Source organism: Eretmochelys imbricata, chromosome 14 (genome assembly GCF_965152235.1).
Source record: "Eretmochelys imbricata isolate rEreImb1 chromosome 14, rEreImb1.hap1, whole genome shotgun sequence".
In the NCBI taxonomy this organism is placed as follows: domain Eukaryota; kingdom Metazoa; phylum Chordata; order Testudines; family Cheloniidae; genus Eretmochelys; species Eretmochelys imbricata.
In genome coordinates this window covers 38720219-38745433 of record NC_135585.1, presented here as the reverse complement: position 1 = coordinate 38745433, position 25215 = coordinate 38720219, and the positions used below count along the sequence as shown (strand labels likewise).

The 25215-nt window shown below is 49.5% G+C and overlaps 1 protein-coding gene across 5 annotated transcripts; it reads right to left on the bottom strand.

Moving 5' to 3' along the window:
* Positions 1 to 2622: 2622 nt before the first annotated feature.
* LOC144275095 (uncharacterized) lies at positions 2623 to 14092 on the bottom strand. 5 transcript variants are annotated; one of them, XM_077834222.1, is made up of 4 exons: positions 13899 to 14092; positions 9924 to 10044; positions 6810 to 6917; positions 2623 to 5976 (listed from the first exon to the last, which is right to left on the bottom strand). In XM_077834222.1, the coding sequence occupies exons 2-4, from the start codon at positions 10009 to 10011 to the stop codon at positions 4490 to 4492; spliced, it is 1683 nt and encodes a 560-aa protein (XP_077690348.1). In that variant the 5' UTR covers positions 10012 to 10044; positions 13899 to 14092; the 3' UTR covers positions 2623 to 4489. The 5 variants fall into 5 exon arrangements, with proteins under 5 accessions (XP_077690348.1, XP_077690350.1, XP_077690349.1 ...); XM_077834224.1 differs by having other exon boundaries at positions 2623 to 5973; XM_077834223.1 differs by having other exon boundaries at positions 13967 to 14081.
* Positions 14093 to 25215: the final 11123 nt, after the last annotated feature.

Sequence of the window (25215 nt, the reverse complement as noted above, 5' to 3'; positions counted from 1 at the left end):
TGCAGCAATTAGGGGAGTACATTCCAGAGTTGCCAACATCTTTATCACCGGTCTTGTGATATTTGATCAGTCTAAAAGCCCCAGCTCCTGGAGTCCTGTGAAACTCTCCACAATCATTTTTTAGAGAGAGAAGTCATCATCCAGTCCCCTGTGTTGCAGAGAAAAACTTGAACATGTTAACCCCTAAAGGCTCAGAAAGCAAATACAGAGAATCCAGAATTAATTTTTTAAGGGTTTTTTTTAAGCCACTTGTGACTTTCGGCGTCCCAACTCATGGTTTTTGAATACATGGGACTGGCAATCTGGAGAGTTGGGGATTTTACTATAAACGCACAACACGAGTTCTATGTACCAAAGGTCACCTAGGATAGTGACACATGGCCTCACGGCATGGCTGCCTCCCCTCTGAACATACTAAAGAACCTCAGAAAAGTCAAACATGAATCTCTTGAGTTCCACAGCCAGGAAATTCCCTCTACTGCTCCAGATCACTGTGCACCTACCTATCCTCCACCCCTTCAGAACCCCAGCGGAAAGATGCAGTCAGTAATGATTTGTGCTTACCTCGTATTTTCTCCACAGCGGAGCTCCAAGCACTTTCAAAGAAGGAGCCAGTGTCATGACTTTTTAATCCTTTAAAAGATGCTTAATTTCTTAGAACATGTCGACACGCAGAAGTTGCACTGGTTTAACTTTAATTTGGCTTAAAAGCCAATTTAAACCTGGTCTACGTTACAACATTAAATCAACCTGTGTCAACTTTGTTTTGCTTGTGTCCACACCTAAATTTGCTGAATTGGTGTAACCCACCTTACTTTGGTTTAAAACTGGTTATATCAACACAGCTTGCACCTGAAAATTTGCCAGTGCAAGGTAAACCGTTGTAAAACAGGTTTAAACCAACTTCAGAGTGTCCATACATAAAGCTGCATTGGTTGAATTGAATCACTTTAAAATGTCAACTTTAGCACTTGTTTACATACAAAAGTTGTACCGTTTTATCTATACCGGTGTGGACAAAGTTATGTCAGGCCTTGTCTACACTACAAATGCTTTGCCTGTACAGATATACCAGCAGACCCTCTAGTGTAGACACAGCATATGATAACAGAAGCAGGTTTTCTTTTGGCATAGTAACACCACCTCCCACACTGACATTAGCCACGTCAATAGGAGTGTTCTTCTGTCAGCACAGCTGTTGGTCACACCCCTGACCAACATAGCTATGCTGCCAAAACATTGTAGTATAGACCTGACCTCAGTATAAAAGTACTTATACAAGAATAGCTATACCTAGAGGGAAGGGGAATAAGACCATGTCTACGCTACAAAATTAAGTTGACTAACTTACGTCACCATACAGCTGCCGCAGTAATTGTATCACTTGTCCGTGTCTATTCTTTGCTCCTTGTATTGGTGCGTGTCATCACTAGGAACCCTTGTATCAATTGTACTGTCAATACGGGGCATTGTGGGATGGGTCCTGAAAGCCAGTAACAATCAACTTAAGCAATGCAGTGTCTACACTGAGACTGCATTGACCTAACTACATCACCCTTGATTCTACGCTGCTCATGGAGATGGAATCATTGTAGGGGGGCAGTTACATCCACGGGAGCGAAATTTAAGTGTAGACACTTCCACAGTTAGGTCAAAGTAGCTGCCTTGTTATCTAAGTTACACCAGAATAAGGTACTTTTATATCAATAAACTAGTGCAACTCGTTCATTAGAAAAATCACACTCCAACCATGATAATTATGCCCCTATAAAAACCGTGCATAGACAAGACCTTCATTAAACCAGCGAAACTCTGCCAGACCTCTGAAATTTTCTGTAATTTTTTCCCCCCATTTGCTGTAAAATTTTGAGACTGCAGGTATTTTAATTTTGGGAGTTTGCAGGCAAGGGGAGGGAAGGGAAGGGGATTGAAAATTGGGCCACTGAATAAAATTGGGCCTTTTATTTGGTGGTCAGAATAAAATTGGGCCACAGATTTCCAGAGGTGCTTAGGGAGTTTGGGGGCCGAGCATGAGTTGCCTGAAAGGGCCAAGCTCCTGCCCTTCGGAAAATTAGACACCTTTATGGAGTCTCAAGGTGGACACCCAAAAGCTGTTCTTTTCTATATAGGTTCTTCTATTGCGCTCATCTCCCAAGTATCTGAGCGCCTTCCAGCTGGGCACTAAGCGACTTTGGTCTCTCATACAACACCCTAGAGGAGAAGCGTGTACAGTAGAGTGTCTTGTTTTGGTAAGGGTTTCTAAAACCAATATGCATGTCACTATATCCTTAAGTTCCAAATGGGAGGTCAAAGAAACCCTGCACTTGGAGTAGAAGATGTGAGGTTTAGTGCTTGGGGAAGTTCAAATAGCTCGTCACTTATGAAAGGCTTGGCCTGTTAATGGGCTCCTGGTTGATAACTTTAACTGAAGAGAGAGTGCAGTCTCTCTCCCTTGCGGGGGATCCTAAATAAATATTCCACAGAAGTCCTGGGTTTGTCTGAACCAGCCCTGAGTTAATGGTACCTATTAGATCTACAACACTCCTGTTCAAATTAAACAGACTCTATTCCAATGAGTATCGTGCTGTATTTCTAATCATGCCAAGTATCCTGGAGGCTAAGGCTGGTAAAACTACATTCTATTTTATTTGCCTCCAACAGAAAGCAAGAAAAGTCACAAATAAACCATCGTCTACGACTCAGTGGTGGAGAACTAAACTCAGCACGACGCATTCCAAAAAAAAAAAAAAATAACCAAGAATGCAGCCGCAAACAGATCCCAGCTCCCGGAAGTGTCAGACGGACGTTCCTACAGGGGTTGGGAGAGGACAGGCCTCTGGGGAGCCACGCTGGGATCTGGTGACAAAAGGAACTGATTTCGTCCTCAGGGAGCTCAGTTCTGCTGGAGAAATGGCCTTGCTGCGGCCGCTGCCTGCCCAGCACGAACCCCTCATCTGCTGGCAGCTGCTCTCACAGGCAAGGGCAGGTCACAGCAGCATCTGCAGCTCCGATCCTGGTGGAGGCTTTTCTCACCCTGCGGATGTTAGCCCAGAACCTCAATGACATTTAGGCTCCTAAAATCCACTGATATCAAAGGAATAAATACCTTTGAGGGTCTGGGCCATCCTGGGTATGTTGCAGAGGGAGGGGTGTGATTGCAGCAGAGTCTCTGTTTAAATCTCCATTATCCCTACACAGGACCCCATAGCAAATGGGGGGGCGGGGGGAGATGACCAGCTGGCCTGCCAGGTTTTTTGTCTCCCTCCGTGACTGGGGGCGGGCCAGGACAGTTGATTTCTTCAGCTTCCTTCTCATCTCTGCCCAGCCTCGTCCTTTCAGAAATCAGGAGGTGCTGCCAGCCTGCCCCCACCACCACCTCCGTCACTCATCTATAGCTCTTTAGAATTCAGGGATGGCTTCCCCTGACATTTCTTGCCTGTCCGCAGTGCAACGAGTTCACAGTTCTCAGGCTCAGCTGTCTGGTCTGCATGAGCTAACCCTGCAGTCTCCCAGTTCTGTATCCCCCCGACTGCATCTTGCATCACTGCAGGGAACAGGCAGTAATTTCCTACCCTGTTCCTGTTGCTGCCTCTGGGAGGGCGACGGCGATGCTCACAGGTTAACAGCATGGGAGGCGACAGTGCCAGGATGACGCTCAGAGATCAGTGGGTGGGAGGTGACAATATAAATGTGACACTCATAGGTAACAGGGTTTGGGGCTACAGTATAAATGTAACACACTGAGTGGCTGAAGTGGGATTATCTGCCTACTAAGGCTTTTCCCCTCTTCCTTGGGAAGCGCCGTAGAAACCAGCTCTTCTCCATTATGCTGTGTGAATTCATCCCCATGGCACAGAGACTGAGGCAAAGACCTGTCAGCCCAGGCCCTTAGCCTCTCGTGCTCTGAGCTAGGGTCAGGCGCAGGTGGGTCTCTGTCTCTATGGGAGATTCACACATGCTCTGAGACATCTGGAAATCCCTTTTGAGGGACTAGGGTTGCCACCCCTCCAGGATTGTCCTGGAGTCTCCAGGAATTAAAGATTATTTTTAAATTAAAGATTACATCATGCGATGAAACCTCCAGGAATACATCCCACCAAAACTGGCAACCCCACTGTGAGACACAGGGAATCCCAGGGCAGTTGGGCCAAGGGTCATTTATACTGTATCTGAGTGTCACGTTTATATTGTTCCCCCACTGTTAGCCTCCATGTGTCACATTTATACTGCTCCCCCACCCCATTAGCCTCCATGTGTCACATTTATACTGCTCCCCCACCTCATTAGCCTCCATGTGTCACATTTATACTGCTCCCCCACCTCATTAGCCACCAAGTTTCACATCTGTACCATTCCTCTAGCCTGTTAGCTTCTGAGCCTCACATTTATACCATTCCCCACCACACACACGCTTTTTAGCCTCCAACTGTCATGTTTATCCTATCCCCCTTTCGCTCCCTCCACCCTGCAGCCCAGTCCGTGCATCCCCTCAGGGTTCCTCCTCCCCATGGCTCCTCTGGTGTTTGATGAGGTTGGCCCGGCGAGTGAATCCTTTCCTGCACTGGGAGCACTTATAGGGTTTGCCGCCCATGTGGGTCCGCTGGTGGATGATGAGGTCAAGAGTGAGGCCGAAGGCCTTCCCGCACTCGCTACACTTGTAGGGCCGCTTGCCCAGATGGCTGCGCTGGTGCTTGGTGAGATGTGAACTCTGGCTGAAGGATTCCCCGCACTCGGGGCATTTGAAGGGCTTTTCGCCGGTGTGGATGCGCCGGTGCCGCTCCAGGTGGGAGACCCAGGCGAAGCCTTTCCCGCAGTCGCTGCACTTGTAGCTCTTCTCCGCTGCGTGGCCCTGCTGGTGGGCCAGGAAGGCGGCGTTGTCCCCGAAGCGCTTGCCGCAGTCCCCGCACTTGTAAGGCCGGTCGGGGGAGTGGGTCTTGCGGTGCTGGAGCAGGTGGGCCTTCTGGGCGAAGCGCTCCCCGCAGCTAGCGCAGGGGAAGGGGCGCTCGCCCGTGTGGACCCGCCGGTGCCGCTCCAGGTGAGAGGCCCAGACGAAGCCTTTGCCGCAGTCGCCGCAGCGGTGGGCTCTCTCCCGCCGGTGGGAGCGCTGGTGCCGGGCCAGGGCCGGGCCAGCCCGGAAGCACTTCCCGCAGTCACCGCAGCGCAGGGGTTTCTTGCCCAGGTGGATCCGCTTGTGGCGGGCCAGGTCCGAGCTCTGACAGAAACTTTTCCCGCAGTGCGGGCAGCGGTAGGGGCGCTCGCCTGTATGGCTGCGCCGGTGCTTTGCCAGGTGGGAGCTCTGGCTGAAGGCCTCCCCGCACTCGGGGCATTTGAAGGGCTTTTCGCCGGTGTGGATACGCCGGTGCCGCTCCAGGTGGGAGGCCCAGACGAAGCCCTTGCCGCAGTGGCTGCACTTGTGGGGTTTGTCCGCCGCGTGGCCCTGCTGGTGGGCGGCCAGCTCGTCAGGCTGGGCAAAGCGCTTCCCGCAGTCGCCGCACTTATGGGGCCGGTCGCTGGTGTGGGTGCGGCGGTGCTGCAGCAGGTGGGAGCTCTGGCTGTAGCTTTCCCCGCACTCGGGGCAGCGGAAGGGGCGCTCGCCGGTGTGGATGCGCCGGTGCCGCTCCAGGTGCGAGGCCCAGGTGAAGCCCTTGCCGCAGTCCTGGCAGCGGAAGGGTTTGGCGCGCTCCTCGGTCGGCTTGCCCTTACGCTGCCGGCCCCCAGCCGCCCCACACTTGGAACTCTTCCTGCAGTCGCCGCAGCGAGTCTGGGCCGCGGTGCCCTTCGGCTTCCTCAGGCCTGGACCGCGCTGCGTGGCTTTGTCATGCTTCTTCCCTGGCTGGGCTTTCTTTTGTTCATCGGAGCCGGCAGGGCTCTTTTCCCACTCAGGGTTCTGAGACGTGCGTGGTTCCAGCTCCTCTGAGCCTTCATCCTCCTCTTCTTCTTCCTCCTCCTCGTTGTCGCTCACCAAACCATCAGCTGCTGGGATAAAGGGAGAGAGAGTCCAGGCATGAGTCACTCCCTGCACAGGGGTGGGGGGGCGGGGGGAAAGGAATCCGGATTTCCCCAAAGAAGAGAGAGGAAGGGGTTTATTCTGCCTTCACATCCCATCTGAAGACTCCAGGGAAGGGAGCTGCTGCCAGGTATGAGCCAGGACGGTTGGGGAACCATGACTGACGTCTGCCACAAATACACATCTGGAGTTAGTTGAAAAGCAACAATTATGATTTGTGAGAATTTTTTTTAAATGCTTTTTAATTTTAATGTTGTTTAATTTCCCACACCAAAGATGTCACTGTAAGAACATGAAGTCAGAAAAGTCACAGAATTTAAGGCTAAAAAGGGACCCACCGGGACATCTAGTCTGAAATCCCTTTCCCTCAATTTTCAGTTTTCGAAAAACCATCTGCAGTTTAAAACTTTGAGCTGTCTCTAAAAATGTTCAGTTTTCATAAATCAACCAACCGACCAACCATTTTATTGCAAAACAGTTTTTTTAAGAAAGGCAGATTATTTTGATTTTCCAGTTTTGGGATGAAAAAGTAGAAATTTTGACCAAAATGAAGATTTCCTGCAAAAATGTTTGTTTTGGTGAAAACGCTCCTTTTTTTGGTCCTCCCTCTTAAAAAAAAAAAAAATGTTAATGAGCAAATTCCAACCAGCCATAGCCACAACATCTGCTGCGGGCTACAAACCTGACCCGGGTGGGAGGAGGCAGAAGCAGGGAGCTCACGGGAATTCCAGCGGCTCTGACGTTTGTGCCCCGTTGACCCAGGTGGATGGGCCGGGGGAGTCTGATTCACCCGGTTGCTCACCTGCGTGGGCTCCGCGGGGGCTCTCCCGTCCCTGGAAATCCCGGGCGGATGGCTCCTCCCCTCGTTCCATCCAGGAGATCAGGTCGGGTTTAGAAATCGGAAATAGTGCTCGTGGGGGAAAAACAGGTGATATCAGGGTTCATTAGGTGTCTCTACTCCAGCTCATTGCCCTCTGATTCTGCCTTTCTGGCTGCCCCTTGTCCTGGGGATCTCTTTTCTTCCCCAGCTCTTCGCTGGCTCAGCTGTTCAACAGCTGAGTCCCTCTCTCCTGGCCTGGTCTCTGTGATGTGTTCTCCTCTCTCTTTCTGATCCAGGCCTCATTTCATTTCCCTGTCCCCCAGTTCATCCTCCTGCCCCTGCCACTCACAACTTCCCTAACTCCTCTGGTCTCTTTCTCCCCTTAACTCTACTGACTCCAAGCTCACAGCCTTCAAGTCTATGCCTTCTTCTTCTACACTCGCTTACTGTCGTTCCTCTCTGTCCGTCTCCTCCAAACCTCCTGTCCTCTAGCCTATCCTCTGGCCTTTATAGCCTTCCCAGCCCTAAAAGAAGACCATACATGTTGCTGTTCTGTCCAATCAGCGGCCTTGACTGCACCAGAGAAATTAACCATGCTAAAAGCCGTTTCAACCTCCCCGCATGCTTGTAGCATGCCCTGGGTCTGCTTGCAAACGTGCTGGGCACAGTTATGACCTGGGCTATGTGAGTAAGGACTTTCCAGGGCTGAAGTCTGACCTGCATTAGTCTTCTTAGCGTATGCGCGACATGCCTTAGGGGGCATGTGACCAGGGTTCATCACCGAATTGTGCCCGTTGGTTGGATCATTAGCTTCCCTGGGCCGGGTACTGACGGGGAAGGCGATGTGAACACTGATCAACGCCCCGCCATGATGTTAGTGCTGCAGGGAAGGTAAGCTAGGCAGAACTGTCTGACTAGTCCTGCGGCCGAACCACAGCTGGTCCTATGGACACTGCGCTGGGCTGGCAGTCGGGACGCCCGGATTCTATTCCTGGGTGACCTCGGGCGAGTCACTGCCTCTGTTTTCCCTCCCACCCTTTATCTATTTGAAGTACAAACTCTTCAGGGCAAGCATCCCCACCAGCTAGGTTTGAAGGTGAGGCGAAGTACAACAGAACCCCAATCTTGGCTGGGGTCACTCCAAGTAACAAAAATAACAGCAACATCCGTGGACTCTCCAGCTGTCGGAGAGGCTACCCAGAGGGCACTGCCGTTTGGGAGGTGAATGCAGGACAAACCTGCAGTGGTTCAGTAAGCCAGTAGACCGCTGAGATCCTTGGGATTACAGCTGTTCAGCTCGAATGGCTTCATTCTCTGGTGTAGACCAAAGGCCTTGACTGTGTCATCCTGCTCTGAGCTAGGCCGAGCCACCCTCCCCTTTTGTCCTCTGACTCCGTGGACACCTTCCTTCCCCCTGGCCTAGAGCGTGCAGACTATTAATAAATAAAGCAGATTTTGCACTAAATCTATAAATGACTCAGATTTCAGTTTGCTGCTGTTCACAGGGCTGTATTACGGACCGTTCCCAGCAGCCAAGGAGCAGCAATGTGGTCAGTAAGGAGACCCAGGTTTAATTCCTGGTTCTTCCACTTATTTTACCCCAGGCCTCCTCTGTAAAAAAAACTGAGCTAATGATGCTCTCCTGCAAAAGCTGGGAGAGCCAACCCAGAGCTGTTTGTGATGGGAGCGGGGTCCAAACACCTACAACCAATGTTAGCATGTCTGGGACCATGCAGGGTGCCTGAATTCTCATGCATTAGCCTGGGCGGTTTGGGGCCCTGACAGACACCATGCAGCCCGTTCCTCCTGGTTACTGAACTGGGAAACTGAAAGTATCTTTACTTTGCCTCAGATCTTCAGTTCACCACCTCAGTTTCTTCGGATTCCTCCTTTCAATCCCCATCGCCTCCTGCCTGACAGCCCTTCTTATCCCGCGCCACAATCTCTTTCCTCTGGCGCCTCCCCTTTCAGGCAGTCCTCTGTTCCCCTCCATTATAGATGATTTCTTCATCTCCCCACTCCCTCCATCCCAGCTCCTAAATACCTTTGAGGTTCTGGGCTTCTGTGCTCTGCCTCCATCCAGCCCAACTTCCCCCCTCTCCACTAGCCGAGCTAGCAACCAGCTCCTGGCCTGGCCTATCCCCCCAAACACATCCTCATTGCATTCTCCACTGCCACAGCCCGGACCACATTTCCCCCCAGGCCTTCCCTGAATGGAGAGTCCAGGACACCGTTCCCTCCGCGTCCTCCTCCCACTGCACTCTGGACTTGTGGCTTCTGTCCTCAGCCCCCTCCTTGCTCCACGGTTTTGGCCGTTGTCTGGTTCCCTCTGCCTCTCCCCAGTATCGCCTTGCCCCGGCATCAGACCCCTCCTCCCACAGCCTCCAGCTCCCATGGAGAGAGCGGGTTGAAAAACGAACAAATAAATCGATATTCAGGCAAAAAATTGCAAAGTTGTTTTCATCTCAGTGTCCCATAGTTTTTAAAAAATTCAATTTTCTCCCAAAATGTGTATGGAAATTGTTCATTTCCATTGTTCATTTCCCCCCAAAATTCCATTTCTTGGGAAACAAAAAAAACCTGTTGATAATGGTTTTGATCAAAATTTCAGGAAAACAAGTATCCAAAAAAAAAAAGCCCCCTCAACCAAAAAACTGACAATTCTTTGAGGGAAAAAAATTATTTTCGGAGGCGGGGAGAAGCCGTCTCTTCCTAACAAAAACCATCTGGTTTGAGAACAGTTGACCACCTCTAGCCCTGTGTCCTTTCCACTTATCCAGCCCCTGCTGCTCCTTAATCCTACGACAGCTCCTCAGTCGTCTCTTCACTATCGGCAAAGCATAGTTCTCTGTGGCAATTTGCTTAGGATTCATGAAACGTTTAATACTCAATCAGTATCAAGGATTCCCATGGGGCTTTCTAGCCACACAGGAATGACACCTGCTCCCTCACATCTGGCTTCCTAGGCTGCAGCTCCCTGCCTTTCTTCTCCGCTCTGTCCCATCTTCATGGAGAGGGGAAAGCAGGGCGGGTGGGTGGGAAGGAGTGGATTTAAGTTGGAGAGAAGAGAAGGGAGAGATGAAAAGAGTTCCTCACCCAGGGACATCAGGGTCTCATAGCTTTCCTGCATGACGTCCCGGTACAGGGCTCTCTGCCGCGGATCCAGCATCACCCAGGGCTCCATGGTGAAAGTCACCTCCTCTAACGTCGCCAGTGACTGTAACGACAAACGCCCCCTGCTCAGTACCAGCGGCCCGTCTCCCATATGTTGCACCTGTCACCGAGTGTCTAGCTCCTTGGAAAAGAAGTGGATCCAGCACCCCTATACCAGGAGTGGCCAGACCTCCCGATAGCAGGGGCTTTGTCTTATATACGCAGCTACCCTCCCTGCTCCCTGAAAAAATGAGTCCCAATTTTTCACTCTTGCTATCTGGTCACCCTAGCAGCACAGGTGTGTCCCATTGGGGCTAATCTATGGAGACCCGGGAGCAGGACATCTGCTCTCAGGGAAGGGCTCCCAAGGAAGAGCCCTGCTGCGGTGCAGGGGGGAAGCTGCAGAGAATTAGAAAGGTTTGCTGGCTCTTTCTAGGAACAGGGAGAAAGACTCAGGGAAGGGGCAGGTGAGAGACAGCTGAGAAGAGGCTGAAAGAGGCAGGAGGGGCAGGTGAGAGATGCCTGAGCAGGGAGCGGGGTATGAGGTGTGTCGTTCAACTGCGTCGAAGGAGTTGTGTGTACCGGGGGGAATGGACTGTGTTTGGGGCTATTTTGTACCGTGTGGGATAATAAAGGGTAGGGGTAATACTGGATACAGGAGAACATGCGGTGGAGTCTGAGAAGGGGAACCAGATGGTGGGGTGACTGCAGGGCCGTGCCATGAGGGGGCGTTTGGAGATGGTAACACCGTGACAACGTCCCTCAGAGAACAGGCCTGGCTTCATGCAGGTATACCAGGGGATGAATCTGCCGCGCCCTTTGCATGGACAGAGCCGGTCCTTTCGCTCGGGCCTAGACGGTGGCCCTTTGTCCCTGTTCATTGCAGACCCACCTCCCATGCAAATCAGCCAACACCACGCTGCCTCACCCTGCACTTTCCTCTCTTTGGCCGCCCCAGCTCCGTAGCTGCTGATCAGTCCCGTGTTTGGGACCCTCAGGGCTGGTCTAAACTGAAAACTTACATCGGTCTAACTATGTTGGTCAGAGGTGTGAAAAATACACACCCTTGAGAGATGTAGTGAAGCCAAGCTAACCTAACCTAGACAGCGTTAGGTCCATGGATGTGGATTAGCTACAGTGACGGGAGAACCCCTCCCATTGCTGTAGTGAGCATCTACACGGAAGTCCTACAGCGGTGGAGCTGCAGCAGTGTCACTGTAGTATTTAAGTGTGGATGTACCCTGAGAGCTCCCTGCCAAACAGAGGAAAGGGCTGAGGCCCAGGTATTCCAGGGTTTATTCCTTTGACAGGTTAATGTCTACAACCTCCCCAACAGGCCCGTTCCCAAAACTCAGACCCGGAGTCACACAAGTCGCATTTACTGTCCTTTTCCTCCTCCTTTTCCTCCTCCAGCAGCAAGCTAAAAATACCCTCACTGAGCTGAACAGAACTTGCTCCATGCCCCAGGAGGGCTGGGAGGATCTGGAGCGAAACGGGGCCATTATGCTGCAGCCGGTCAGGCTGAGAAGGGCGACTGGGGAGGTTTCAGAAGGCACTTGAGTCCACTTCGCCCCCTAGGCTTTTTCCTTGCAGACAGACACTAGGCCGGGGTGGGCAAACTTTTTGGCCCGAGGGCTACATCAGGGTTGCGAAACTGTATGAAGGGCCGGGTAGGGAAGGCTATGCCTCCCCAAACAGCATGGCCGCGGCCCCCTACCTGCCCCCTCCCACTTCCCGCTCCCTGACTGTCCCCCTCAGAACCTCCGACCCATCCAACCCCCCCACCCACTCCTTGTCCCATGACCGCCCCCTCCCGGGACCCCCCGCCCCTAACCGCCCCCTGGGACCCCATCCCCTATCCAACCCCCCTGCTCCCTGTCCCTTGATTTCCCCGACCCTTATCTATACCCCCGCCCCCTGACAGGCCCCCTGGGACTCCCATGCCTATCTAACTGCCCCCTGCTTCCTGTCCCCTGACTGCCCTGACCCCTATCCACAGCCCCACCCCCAACTGCTCCCCAGGACCCCACCCCCTATCCAACCGCTCCCTGTCCCCTGACTGCCTCTGGGACCCCCTGTCCCTTATCCAACCCGCCCCCCCTTCCCCTTACCATGTTGCTCAGAGCAGCAGGAGCTTACAGCTCAGGGGGAGCTCAGCGGCAGGGCAGGACGGTCCCGCGGGCCGGATGTGGCCCGTAGTTTGCCCACCTCTGCACTAGGCTCTGTCATAGGTGCTGAAACTAGGGGTGCTGGGGGTGCTTGGTTTGAAGTCATTTCCATCATTTAAAGGGTTTACAGTTTTGTTTAATGGCTTTCAGCACCCCCACTGTACAAATTGTTCCAGGACCTATGGGCTCTGCCTTGCTGGGAAAACGCTGAGGGCTTGTCTACACGACAGGTTATGTCGGTGTAACATATGTCGCTCGGGCGGGGGGGGTGAATAAGCCATGCCCCTTGAACAATGTAAATTACACTGCCCTAAGCTCCGGTGTGGACAGCGCTATCTGGGTGGGAGAGCTTTTCCTGCCAGCATAGCTACTGCCTCTTGTGGAGATGGTTTTATTATGCTGACGGGACAGCTCTCTCCCGTCAGCTTAGAGCATCTTCACCAGATGCCCTGAGCAGCTGCCCCGCTGCAGCGCTTCAAGTGTAGACGAGTCCCCTGTGTCACTTTAGCAGACCCGGCCTCTCCCATCAGCACTAAAGCCACCCAAACATTTTAAACCCTGCCAGGAACAGAGTCTCTTACCCATGTGTTAGAAAAGAGCAGAACCCAAGAAGCCGCCTGTTTTGTGGGATTCCCCTTGAGCACAGGCAGAACAGCGCAGGGACCAGGCAGAACTGGCTTTTCCTCTCTCTCTGCTCCTCACCTTGTTCATGACAAAGTGAATCTGCCCAGGAACGCTGCAGTAAATGGGTCTGGGCAGGTTGGCTCCCGGGGCTTCCCAGAGTGACACTTTCATGACTGGCAGTTCGGTCCTGCCCTGCTCCCCGGCAGAAGTGGCATGTGTGTGTGGGGGGGTGTTGTATGGTGCTGGGTTAGGCAGCCGGGGGGGCTCTCTGCTCCCTCCAAACCCAACAGCAGCCTGCGGGAGGGTGATAACAAGCAGAGGGCTGAATAGGAGGGTCTATAACTTGGCCATGGGGACAGAAGGTGGGGGAGCGACTGAAAGGTGACGGGACAGAATTAGGGAGGCTGGTGGAGGAAGGGGTAAAATGGGGGGGGGGCTGCCCCAACTTCCCTACAGCCCTCCCCAGATTCCTACAAGGCCCACCCTAGCCTGCCTCAGGATCCCCCTACACCCACAACAACCTGCTGCCCCAATTACCCCAGACTCCCCACACGTTACCTAGGGCGCTACGGGCTGTCCCCTCCTCAGTGGCCTCTGACTCCCTGCAATACCCTGGTCCCCAGAGGTGCTCTGGGCTCATCCCCAGCCCCCTTTGTTTGGGGAGATGTGGGGAACCCCCAGCACTGGTTCGAGACCTGGGGGAACCCCCCAAAGGGGAATCCTCGAACCAGGCGTCACTGGCAAGACTCGTCACCCAGAGACTGGGCGCAACACTGGGCCCCTCTGGGAGCCCATAATAACCTCCCTCCCCACTGATTGCTCCTGCTGCCCCTGCCAGCCTCTGCCCCTGTCTCCCTCCTGCCCCCTCTCCCCTCCCCTCGGGCTGGGAGACTCGGTCCTTGGCCCGGTCCTGGGGCGGTCGCTCTCCCGGCGCTGGCTCGGCTCCTGCCGGCGCTCAGGGGGGCAGAGCCGGGGGGGGGCAGAGCCGGGGGGGGGGCAGCAGCAGCAGCTCTGGGACTCGCAGACCCCCGGCCCCCCGGGAGCAGAGCTGGGGCGAGGAGGGGCCGTTGGTGCAGAGTCACTTTCCCCCCGGGCCCCGGCCCTTCCCCCGGGTCTCCCCCCTCACCTGCAGGCTCCGGCTCAGGGGCTGGTGTCGGCAGAGCCCGGGGCTGCCCAGGGGCTGGTTCCACCCACCGCAGAAAGTCCCCCCGGCTGGGCCCAGAGCGGGGTTAATGCAGGTTTCCGACGCTCCGCAGCAGCGGCTCAGTCTGGGATCTCGGGTCACAATGGAGCTGGCGCCCGCCGCCACTACCAGCCCTGTCTCGCTCCGGAAACCAAACCCCGGTATCCGGGCCGGTGGAAACACAGGGCGCAGCCTCCCCTCCCCGAGCCAGAGCCCTCTAGAGGCCGCCGAGACAGACTCCGCTTTCGCCAGCCCCTCCGCTCCCTGGCAGAACCTCATGCTCTTTCCAGGCGTGTCTCTAGCTGCAGCCCACAGCACCATGGGATCCAGTGCCACACGGGCTTTCACCTAGCCAGGCATCCTCCTCCCAGCGGTGCTGGGACGCAGGCTACCCCCATGCTACAGCTGGGAAAGGAGGCACAAAGAGTCTAAGTGACCTGGGATAAAAACATAAGGGCCCTACTGGCTCAGACCAACGGCCCATCTAGCCCAGTAGCCTGTCTTCCAACAGTAGCCAATGCCAGGTGCCCCAGAGGGAATGAACAGAACAGGTAATCATCCAGTGATCCCATTCCCAGCTTCTGGCAAACGGAGGCTAGGGACTCTATCCCAGTTCATCCTGGCAAATAGCCATTGATGGACCTACCCTCCATGAACTTATCTAGTTCTTTTTGAACCTTGTTATAGTCTTGGCCTTCACAACATCCTCCAGCAAGGAGTTCCACAGGTTGACTGTGTGTTGTGTGAAGAAATACTTCCTATTATTTGTTTTAAACCTGCTGCCTAGTAATTTCATTTGGTGACCCCTAGTTCTTGTGTTATGAGGAGTAAATAACACTCCTTATTTACTTTCTCCACACCAGTCATGATTTTATAGACCTCAATCATATCCCCCCTTAGTTGTCTCTTTTCCAAACTGAAAAGTCCCAGTCTTATTAATCTCTCCTCATATGGAAGCTGTTCCATATCCCTAATAATTTTTGTTGCCCTTTTCTGAACCTTTTCCAATTCCAATGATGAGCGAGACAAGGTGGGGTGAGGTAATATCTGTTATTGGGCCAACTTCTGCTGGTGAGAGACAAGCTTTGGAACTTAAGCTATGTTTACATTGGCATTTTTGTGACTAAAACTTTTGTCACTCCAGGGTGTGGGGAAAAAACAACCCCTGAACCAGTAGTGTAGCTGGGGGGGAGCAGGGCAGTGGCCGCTCTCCCACTGAGCACAAATGGCGCCTTTTTAATTTTTTGGTGCCTTTTTAATTTTTACTCACCCGGCGGCGCTCCGGGTCTTCAGCGGCATTTCAGCAGCGGGTCCTTCACTCGCTCCGGGTCTTCAGTGGCATTTCAGCGGCGGGTCCTTCACTCGCTCCGGGTCTTCGATGGCATTTTGGTGGCGGGCCCTTCAGTGCTGCCGAAGACCCGGAGCGAGTGAAGGACCTGCCGCTGAAGTGCCACCGAAGACCCGGAGCACCGCCGGGTGAGTACAAGCGGCTGGCACCTTTTTTTATGTCCGCTCCCGCTGACAGAGCTATCGTTGCTCGTTAAGGGTGGTTTAATTAGCCAACAGGAGAACTCAACACAGGAGACCTTATAGCGGCACAGCGCCATTGAAAAGTCTGTAGTGTGGACGTAGCTTCAGTCAGTAGACAAAGAGTGAATTGAACCCATATGACCTAAATGTAAGGCTGGCAACCCAAACCTCTGAGCCTTTCTTTCCTTCCTAACTAAATTAGGCTTTTAACGGTTTATTTAATATGTTTAGAATCTCCTTCCCAACCCTTTTGTGAGACAAAACATCTGAAAAGCCATGGCTGGATTATGCTCTTGTTTACTCCAATTGCTGTCCCACTGAAATAAATGTAAAGATGCAGGCTGTTGTTATCTTTTCAGGCTAAACGGCGCCAGCCCCTTGTGAGGCTAATTCTCCTCTGTCTTGACCTTGTTGTCCTCATTTACACTTAGAACCCAAATCAGAATTCTCCACTCCCTCACACACACCAGAGGCTTTTCCCCTTGTGTTGTCATTTACATCAGCAGTAGCACTTTAGAGATTGGGTTAAACCTTGAAGCATGAGGTTTACTATCCCTGACAGAATGTGGTGGTGTTCATTGAAACAGTTCTGGATATTCTTGTTCGCCATATAAATCCTGCTGTGTTCTTGTCCTCAACAACTTCCTGTAGCAATGAGTTCCGCAGGCTAATTGCAGGTGGCACAAAAAAGTATTTCCTTATTGGTTTTTAATTTTCCCACCTTTTCATTTCATTGCATGTCCCCTTGTTCATTAGAATGGCTCTACTGGGTCAGACCAATGGTCTATCTCGCCCAGTATCCTTTCCTCTAACAGTGGCTAATGGCAGGTGCTTCAGAGGGAATGAACAGAACAGGTAATCGTCAAGCGATCCCGCTTTCTTCCTTTGCTACAAGACAGGAAGAACAGAAATTCCTGCACTGCTATCTGATTATCCAGTTTCAAAGCCCTTCTCAAAACTCTGCTTTGCTGGGATGTAAAAAAACCCTCAAACCTCAACCATGTTTTGGTCTTTTTCTGAACTGTAGAGACCATTGTCTATCACGCTGACCAACAGTGTCTCGGGATGGGGGGTGTTCAGGGGAGGGTGCGGGAAGAGATGGGGCAGAAGCAGAGCAGGGACGGGAAGAGGTGGGGTGGGGCATTGGGGGAAGAAAAGAATGGAGTTGGGGCAGATTGAGGACAGAGCAGGGGCAGGAAAAGGTGGGGTGGGCATGCGGCATTGGGGGAAAGGGTGGAGTGGGGGTTGAGCACCCCCCAGGACAATTGTATTTCGGTGCCCGTGTCCATACCCATCTGATGTCTCTTGTTTCATACTAAGTTTCTAAGACGCTTAAGGCAGGGACTGTCTTTTTGTTCTGTGGGTAATGTCCGGGAGTAAGGCAGGGCAAAAGGGAGTCCTGATCAGAGTTCATACAAGAAGTCTGATCACGGTGAGATCCAATCCAAGGGGAAGGCACAGCAAGGGTGAGGCAGAGTCAGGTGAGGCCAAGTAGCAACTAGCAAGGCAATGGCCTGTTACACAGACAAGGCTAGTAGCAAAACAGGAAATTTATATAGAGTCGCCAGGCAATCAGGGCCAAGACTATGTGGCCAATCAGGAAGTGGGTCATAGAACCCTGGCAGCTGGCCCACACAAATCTGTGAGTTCCCAATCCCAGTGTGTTGGTGTAGCACAGTGATAAAACTGTAATATGTCTCCTCTGGCTCTTTGCAGCATACAATATTAAAACACTGTGTGATTTAATTATTAACCAATCTAAGTTATTAACCAATCTGGATGCTTTTACTATGTAATTAACCAATTAAGTTAGCAACTTGCACCAAGTTATTAATTTATTTGCTTTGAGAAATATATATATATTTCTGAGGTCTGAGTAGCACTGGTGAAACATCCCAGAGCTGTTTCCCGAAAACCCTGTGGGCCTGGATTCAAGATCAGCTTTTAACTGTATGCTTGTACAGCAACTAGTACAAGAGGATCCTGCTCTATGAATATGGCACCTAGCTGTTAGGACAATTATGTCCCCTTACAGTCATCTACTTTCTAGAGTAAACAATCTCAAAATTGTTTTTTTTCAAAATCAATGGCATTAATTAATCAGGGAGTGAAATACTATTCACAGCAAGGGTATCAGAGTTTGGCCTATCCCTAAGGATGATAGATTGACTGTGGATAGTACATTTTTCCTGGCAGATTAATTCCACAACAATTTTAAAGCCACTGGGAAAATATGCAAGTTGGATGTTTTTAAGCCATTATTAGATTCTCAGCGCCACTTGCTCCTTTAATTTCATAGTCTGGCAATGTCTCAGTCCCACTTATTTTAAAATTAAAAATCTGTGAGCCTGATTCCTGCTTGTAAACATCTTCTGTTGTGGGGCAGAAGGAGTCTCATATTAGACGCCAGGATGAGATCTGTCTGGGGGCAGATTATCCCACATCTGCTATAGCAAAGCTCTGTCATCTTCTGGAACAGTCAGAGAACTGACTGGGAACTGACCCAGTCTGGCAATTCCTATGTTTCCCACATACTATTCAATATGAATATGTGTAGCAGAATCTGTCCTAAGTGTACAGTGGACACAGAAATCACCCACTGATGAAAGAACTACACCTACACGCAGTATCTTTCTTTGCTCCAGTCACTGAAAACAATGAATAAATGGCACTGGGCCATCACAGACTGTATTCTTCACTTTTTTCTTTTCTAATTACTATTATTTATTTGTATTACTGTAGTGCCTAGGAGCCCCAGTCAAGGGCCATTTGTGCCAGGTGCTGTACAAACACAGAACAGGAAACAAAGAGTATACAATCTCAGTTTAAGACAAGAGACAACAGATGGATACAGAAAGACAGACCTGGGAGTACAAGGAAACAATGGTACAATGTTGGTCAGGGTGATCAGCAGTGTTCTTAGCATTCCAGCAGCCTAACCACTATCAAGTTTCTTTGCCAGCTTCAGTAATGAAAAATTGTGTCCAGAGCAAAGCAACCTATTAAATATTTTAGTTCTCCTCCTGCCTTTAAGATTGTCTGTGAGATGAAACAATGTGAAAAGCACCTAGGCCCCGATTCAGCAAACACTGAAGTTTAAGCATGCGAGAAATCTCAATTGACATTAATGGGACTACTCTGCGTTTGTGTTTGGCTGTATTAGGGACTGACAGAGTTTATCACCATGAGATCTAAGCACTGTGCATGGATTAAAGCAGTAGTCCCAAAACTTTTTCAGTCATGCCCCCACCTTACCCAGTCTGCGCCCCCCTCGGAGTTGCAGTCAAGAGCTGGGCCCAGTAACTGAGCTGCAGCCAGGCCAGAACAGTGGTCAGGAGCCGTGGCCAGGAGTAGAGCCGTGGTCAGGGCCAACGCTGGAACTACGCTGGAACTGGGGTCGGGGCTGAAGGCAGTATGGGGCTGAGTGGTGTTCCCTTCCTGCCCCCCTCCCCCGTGGGGTCTGGCCTGGGCCCTGCTGTGCCCTCCCAAATGTTCCTCTGTGCCCCCCTAGTGGGGCGCACCCCACCGTTTGGAGACCACTGGATTAAACAAACAACAGTCAGGCTGCCTGGATGAAGTGATCTATTTAGGTAAGGTCTATACTCTGATTTAGTATTGGTATAATAATTCAGATAGGGGTGTGATTTTTTTTTTTTTTTTACTGAAATAGTTATACAGGAAAACCTCAGAGTTACAAACACCAGACTTATGAACTGACCAGTCAACCACACACCTCATTTGGAACCGGAAGTACGCAGCCAGAGACCAAAAAAAGAGCAAATACAGGACCGTACTGTGTTAAATGTAAACTACTAAAATAAAAAGAGAAAGCAGCATTTTTCTTCTGCACAGTAAAGTTTCAAAGCTGTATTAAGTCAATGTTCAGTGGTAAACTTTTGAAAGAACCATAACGTTATGTTCAGAGTTACGAACAACCCCCATTCCCGAGGTGTTCGTAACTCAGGTTTTACTGTACTGGTAAAATCCCTAGTGTCTAGGCAGTTATATCAGCACAAAAGTGCTTATTCCAGTATAGCTTATTCCCCTTCTCATATGGGAATAAGCTATAACAGCATAGGCACTTGTATATTGGTATTACTGCCTCCAGGCTAGGGAGGTTGTTCTGGTTTAATTGCACCAGTATAGCTAAAGCGGTACAACTTCTGAGTGTGTATAGAAGGCCTAAGGCTTTGAATCATGTGCCCCTTCCCGTGAAGTATCTGGCCATTGATGCAGACGGAAATCGATAGACCACGAGTCTGACCCAGTGCGGCAATTCCTGCGCAGTGCAATGCGATTTCTTTGCGCTTGCAGCAAAGGGGCAAAAGGAACAGGAAGTCACTTCGCACCCAATAAAGAGGAGCCACTCTGAAATCTCTCACTCTCACCACATGTGCTGCTTATTCCGTTTATTTAAAAAATAAATAGATCAGTCAAAGCTAATTCTCATAGTCAGTGAGACCTAAACACCTGAATCTAGCCACAGTAGTAGCTGAGTTTGTAAAAGCATGAGGATTTCGCTTCTATACTCACAGGGGGCGGATCAGTGAATCCAGGCTAAACTATACTTATATTTCAGTAGCACCACTTGAGACCAAGGCCTCATTGCACCAGGCGCTGTACACACAGAGACCAAGAGATAGTCCCTGCCCTACGCAGCTTACAATCTAAGTAGACAAAAGAACAAGGACCATCCCTGTTTTACAGATGGGAACTGAGACCCATAGAAACTACATGCCATGTATTCAAAGAAGATTAAAGGAGCTGGGAACTGAGTTCCAGCTCTTCAAAGGTACAAGAGAACCTCACAGTTACAAACACCAGATTTCCAGACTGAGCAGTCAACCACACACCCCATTTGGAACCGGAAGTACCCAATCAGGCAGCAGCAGAGACAAAAAACAACAACAAAAAAGCAAATACAGTACAGTGCTGTGTTAAACGTAAACTACTAAAAAAAAAAGGGAAAGTTTAAACAAAAAGATTTGACAAGATAAGGAAACTGTTTCTGGACTTGTTTTGTTTAAATTAAGATGGTTAAAAGCTGCATTTTCCTTCTGCATAGTAAAGTTTCAAAGCTGTATTAAGTCAATGTGCAGCTGTAAACTTTTGAAAGAATCACCATAACGTTTTGTTCAGAGTTACGAACAACCTCTGTTCCCGAGGTGTTCGGAACTCTGAGGTTCTGTTGTACTTAGGTGCCTAACTCCTATTGAAATCAATAGGCCTCAGTTCCCAGTGGAATGCAGCTTGTTGTCTCCCATCGGGGACTTTGAGAACTTCCTGCCTAAAGTCACACAAGAAGAATATGACAAAGTCAAAACATGAACACAGATACCTTGGGACCCAGTCCAGTGCCCCAACCGCTAGCTCAGTGATGCTCAGACCTCAGTGAGTCAGGAGCCAAATTAGTGATCAGCATTACTCAAAAGAGACACAGCAGTGTGAATTCATTGTTTCATTTACTATAGTACTTTATATTCAGGTTTAAACAGTATGACAGGGGAAATATTTAGTTTTCTATCTATCTATCTGTCTAATTCTCACAGTAAAATGACTGATCAAGCCTTATTATTTTAGCAACTACAGTTGTAGTGACAGAAATCTTAACATTATTTAAACCATGCTTATTCAGCCCTACATCCGCTCTTCATGAGCAAGGAAACACATGATCATAGTAAAAGCATCCTGACTGGTTAATCATAGAATCATAGAAGATTAGGGTTGGAAGAGACCTCAGGAGGTCATCTAGTCCAACCCCCTGCTCAAAGCAGGACCAACACCCACTAAATCATCCCAGCCAGGGCTTTGTCAAGACAGGCCTTAAAAACCTCTAAGGAAGGAGATTCAACCACCTCCCTAGGTAACCCATTCCAGTGCTTCACCACCCTCCTAGTGAAATAATAATAACTTATTATTATAAGTTATTATAATAGTAACTGAAATAATAATAACGTAGTGCATGTTTAATAACTTAATTGGTTCATAACAGAGTACAGTAGAACTCAGAGTTACGAACACCAGAGTTACAGACTGACCAGTCAACCACACACCTCATTTGGAACCAGAAGTACTCAGGCAGCAGTGGAGAAAAGACAAAAATAAAGCAAATACAGTACAGTACTGTGTTAAATGTAAACTACTAAAAAAATAAAGGGAAAGCAGCATTTTTCTTTTGCACAGTAAATTTTCAAAGCTGTCAAGTCAATGTTCAGTTGTAAACTTTTGAAAGAACCACCATAACATTTTGTTCAGAGTTACAACCAACCTCTGTCTCTGGGGTGTTTGGAGCTCTGAAGTTCTACTGTAAAAGTGTCCTGATTGGTTAATAACTTAGATCGGTTAATAATTAAATCACACAGTGTTTTACTATCATGTGCTGCAAAGAGTTGCCGGAAACACATTAAAGAGCCACTTGTGGCTTGTAAGCCCCAGTCTCAGTATCATCATGCTAGCCCATCTGAACTACACCTCCCAAAAATTACTCATCGACTTGCTTAATTGCAGCCCGGTTTCTCAAAATTAGGCCTGGAATTAAGGTTTTCAGGGAGAGCCGACCATGTGGCAAGTCGGAAGTGGAGGCAACAAACCATTCTTGAGTTAGAAACTTTCAACTAAAAGTCGACATTTCTAATCAGGGTAGTTTATTTTAATGCTCTGGAATTCAAACAAGCCTAATAATGGGACCTGGAATTCAATCATGGTGGCAGCATGGTCTAGACCAGTGTTTCTCAACCTTTTCAGGTTGGCAACCCGGACACAGGGTGATGCTGGCCTTTGAGGGAGTGGAGGCCCGTGTGACTCATCAGGGGACTCCTCTCTCTCGTATGCAGGAGTACGCTGAGAACACGAGAGGCCCAATTCAGCTCTGTGTTGTGAAGCTGCGCTCCCCCCAGACTGAAAAGCTGTATTCAACTGGAGCAAACACCAGGTCCGATACAGGTGTACGAAGAGGCAGTACAGGAAGAGATCTTCATTTCCAGGTGTTCCGGGTGAAGCCGGTATGTCCAGCTATGGTCAAGGTTGACTCCCAAGTATGTGACAGCTGGAAGGAACGACAGTGACTGTCCTGGGCCATGGATCGAGAGGACCCCTCATCAGGCTTAAGAGAGGCCATGTGGGTGTTAAAGGTGTGAGAGACCTGATGAGTCAGGGGGCAGGTGAGAGCTGTCAGAGATCAAGAGACTGAAGGAGGCCTCTGGGGAAAACCGGTCATTCCATCCAGCTGTCACATACTTGGAAATCTAACCCAACCATAGCCGGACATACCAGCCTTACTGTACTGTACTTGCTTTATTTGTTTATTTAGGTCTCTGCTGCTGCTTGATTGTGTACTTGCAGTTCCAAATGAGGCGTGTGGATCACCGGTCAGTTCCTAACTCTGGTGTTCCTAACTCTGAGGTTCTACTGTGCTTGCAAACTGAAAAAACCCATTCTTCACACAGCTGTAATCACAGCATATTAGTTAAGAAGTACTGGCCTAGTGGGGTGGGCACTAGGCTGGAACTCAGAGCACCTGGGTGTTATTCCCATCCCTGCCACTGGTCTCCTGCATGACCTTGGTCAAGTCACATCCTCTCTTTGTCTTAGCTGTGCAATGAGGATTTATAGGCTGTCCTCTCTGTATCTGTTTTATTTAGATCATGAGCTCTTTGGGCCAGGGGCTGGCTCTCTCCGTGCCTAGCACAATGGAGCATCTATGTCAATTTGGGTGCTATTGCAATGTTAATAATTGGCTCTGCAGAGACTAACGTGTCCTGTGTAGAGCTGGGCAAATTTTTGGGGGGACAAATAACTTATTCAGTGAAAAATACCTGAAACTATTTACAGATGTGACACAAATAGTTTCAGCTATTCACAAAACGAAGGAGCTGCTGTATACAGAAAGGTGGTTACCCTTCCCTTTATATTTATGACAGGGGACATGATGGGGGATCATGTCAGGGTGCTGCTGGGGCATGGGGCTAACCCCAAGGACCTATGAGGGACCCACACTGGGTGGCTGGAGGATGGGGTTCACACCAGAGGGCGACGATGCTTCTTGGTGTCTCATTCGCCTTTCTACCCACACACATGGAGAGTCTGTGCTACCCGTCCTGCGTTTCTCAGTCACCGCTCGCACGCTGATCCTCACTCTTCAAAGTCACCTGCAAAGGGATGTTTTAACATTGAGTTTGTGCTTTTATTTAAAATGATGTATAAAGGAAACCTCAATTTTAAAAATCCACCTCCCCTGCTTTTTCTGAACTGGGCAATATCAGGACATCTGAATCAGACGCCCTGAGCTTTGCTGGCAGTTGGAGGCCTGAGACATTTGAACTGTGAGCTCTCACATATTCACTGAAGAAGCAGAGTGTCGGACCGCTAACAAAGACATGTTTTCTCCCAAATGTTCAGTTTTCACTGGATTTGAATAAAGCACAACAAACCGCAAATCTTCAAAACCCATGAGTCAGGTCCCTCCCAAGATCATGAGATTACCTTGCAGATCATGAGATAGATAGATAGATAGATTAGATAGATTAGATAGATGATGGCTTTTTAAATTTGCCTTCTACATTTTGAACTTTTATGAAACAATCAGGTCAAATTTACAAGCTTTCCTCTGCAACCAACAGGCCAAGAAACTAAGCAGCCGTGAATAAATCTATGTTGGAAATTGGAAGGTTTCTAACCATCAGAGAAGTGAAGTTCTGGAACAGCCTCTCAATAGTCATAGTGGGGGCAAACAACCTAATTAATACTAAAATGGAGCTTGATAAATTCATGAATGGGATTATATGATGGGATTGCCTGCGAGAGCAGGGGGACTGGATTTCTCACTAGCCCAGAATGGCCCTTCCAGTCCCGTGTTCCTGTATTTTTATAACTGAAAGCTGAGACTTTCGTGGAATAACATGAATTCAGGAGCTGGGGCTTTCGGAAATGCACCAAAGATTGCAAACCTCATGATACAATTGTGGGAGTTGGCAACATTATAAAATAGTTGTTAAAAACAAAGGAAAGATTCTGGTTTAGCCAGGTTCTTTTAATACTGACGGGATAAATAATGTAGTATGTTAACCTTTTATTGTAACTTTGCCTTAATAAAAAGGTTTTTTTGGTTTTGTTTTTAAAAGGAAAACAGTTAAATAATCTTACTAAAAACCCTTTACTTTCTTCAGGGTGATTTTATCCCTTTAGAGTCCAGGGACACAGTGATTTTGTGTGTGTTTCTGTGTCTGTGTACATGTGTTCGATGCTTCCGCAACAGAGCTCATAAATAAATATATACTAAATAACAGAAATGCCAACTCTCTGGCTTTTAATCACCACTCTTGTGATATTAGGGATTTTCCTTAAAGTTCCAGCTCCTGGACTCCTGTGATCATGGGAAAATCTCTGCTTTCACTTAGAAAAGGGGGTATGTTTCTTTTAAAAACAAACAAACATAAAAGCCCTCTAAACCACACCAAAACAACAACACCCATGCCAAAGAAACCTGGAAAACAGAACTCCTTAAAGGTTCCAAAAAGTAGAAAGCAAACAAAAGGAACTTCGGGGGACCTTTTAAAACCTCACCCTTTTTAAGTCCATCTTGTGATTTTCCTGTGGTTTAGCTCGTGATTTTTCTTGAGGCAACACTGGGTTCATAAAATCCCATTAACCCTTAACGGCCCCTCACTGGGCATGTGATACAGCAGAAGGGAAGTTCTCGGTCACGCCTTCCCTCATCACGAGGTAGGCAAGA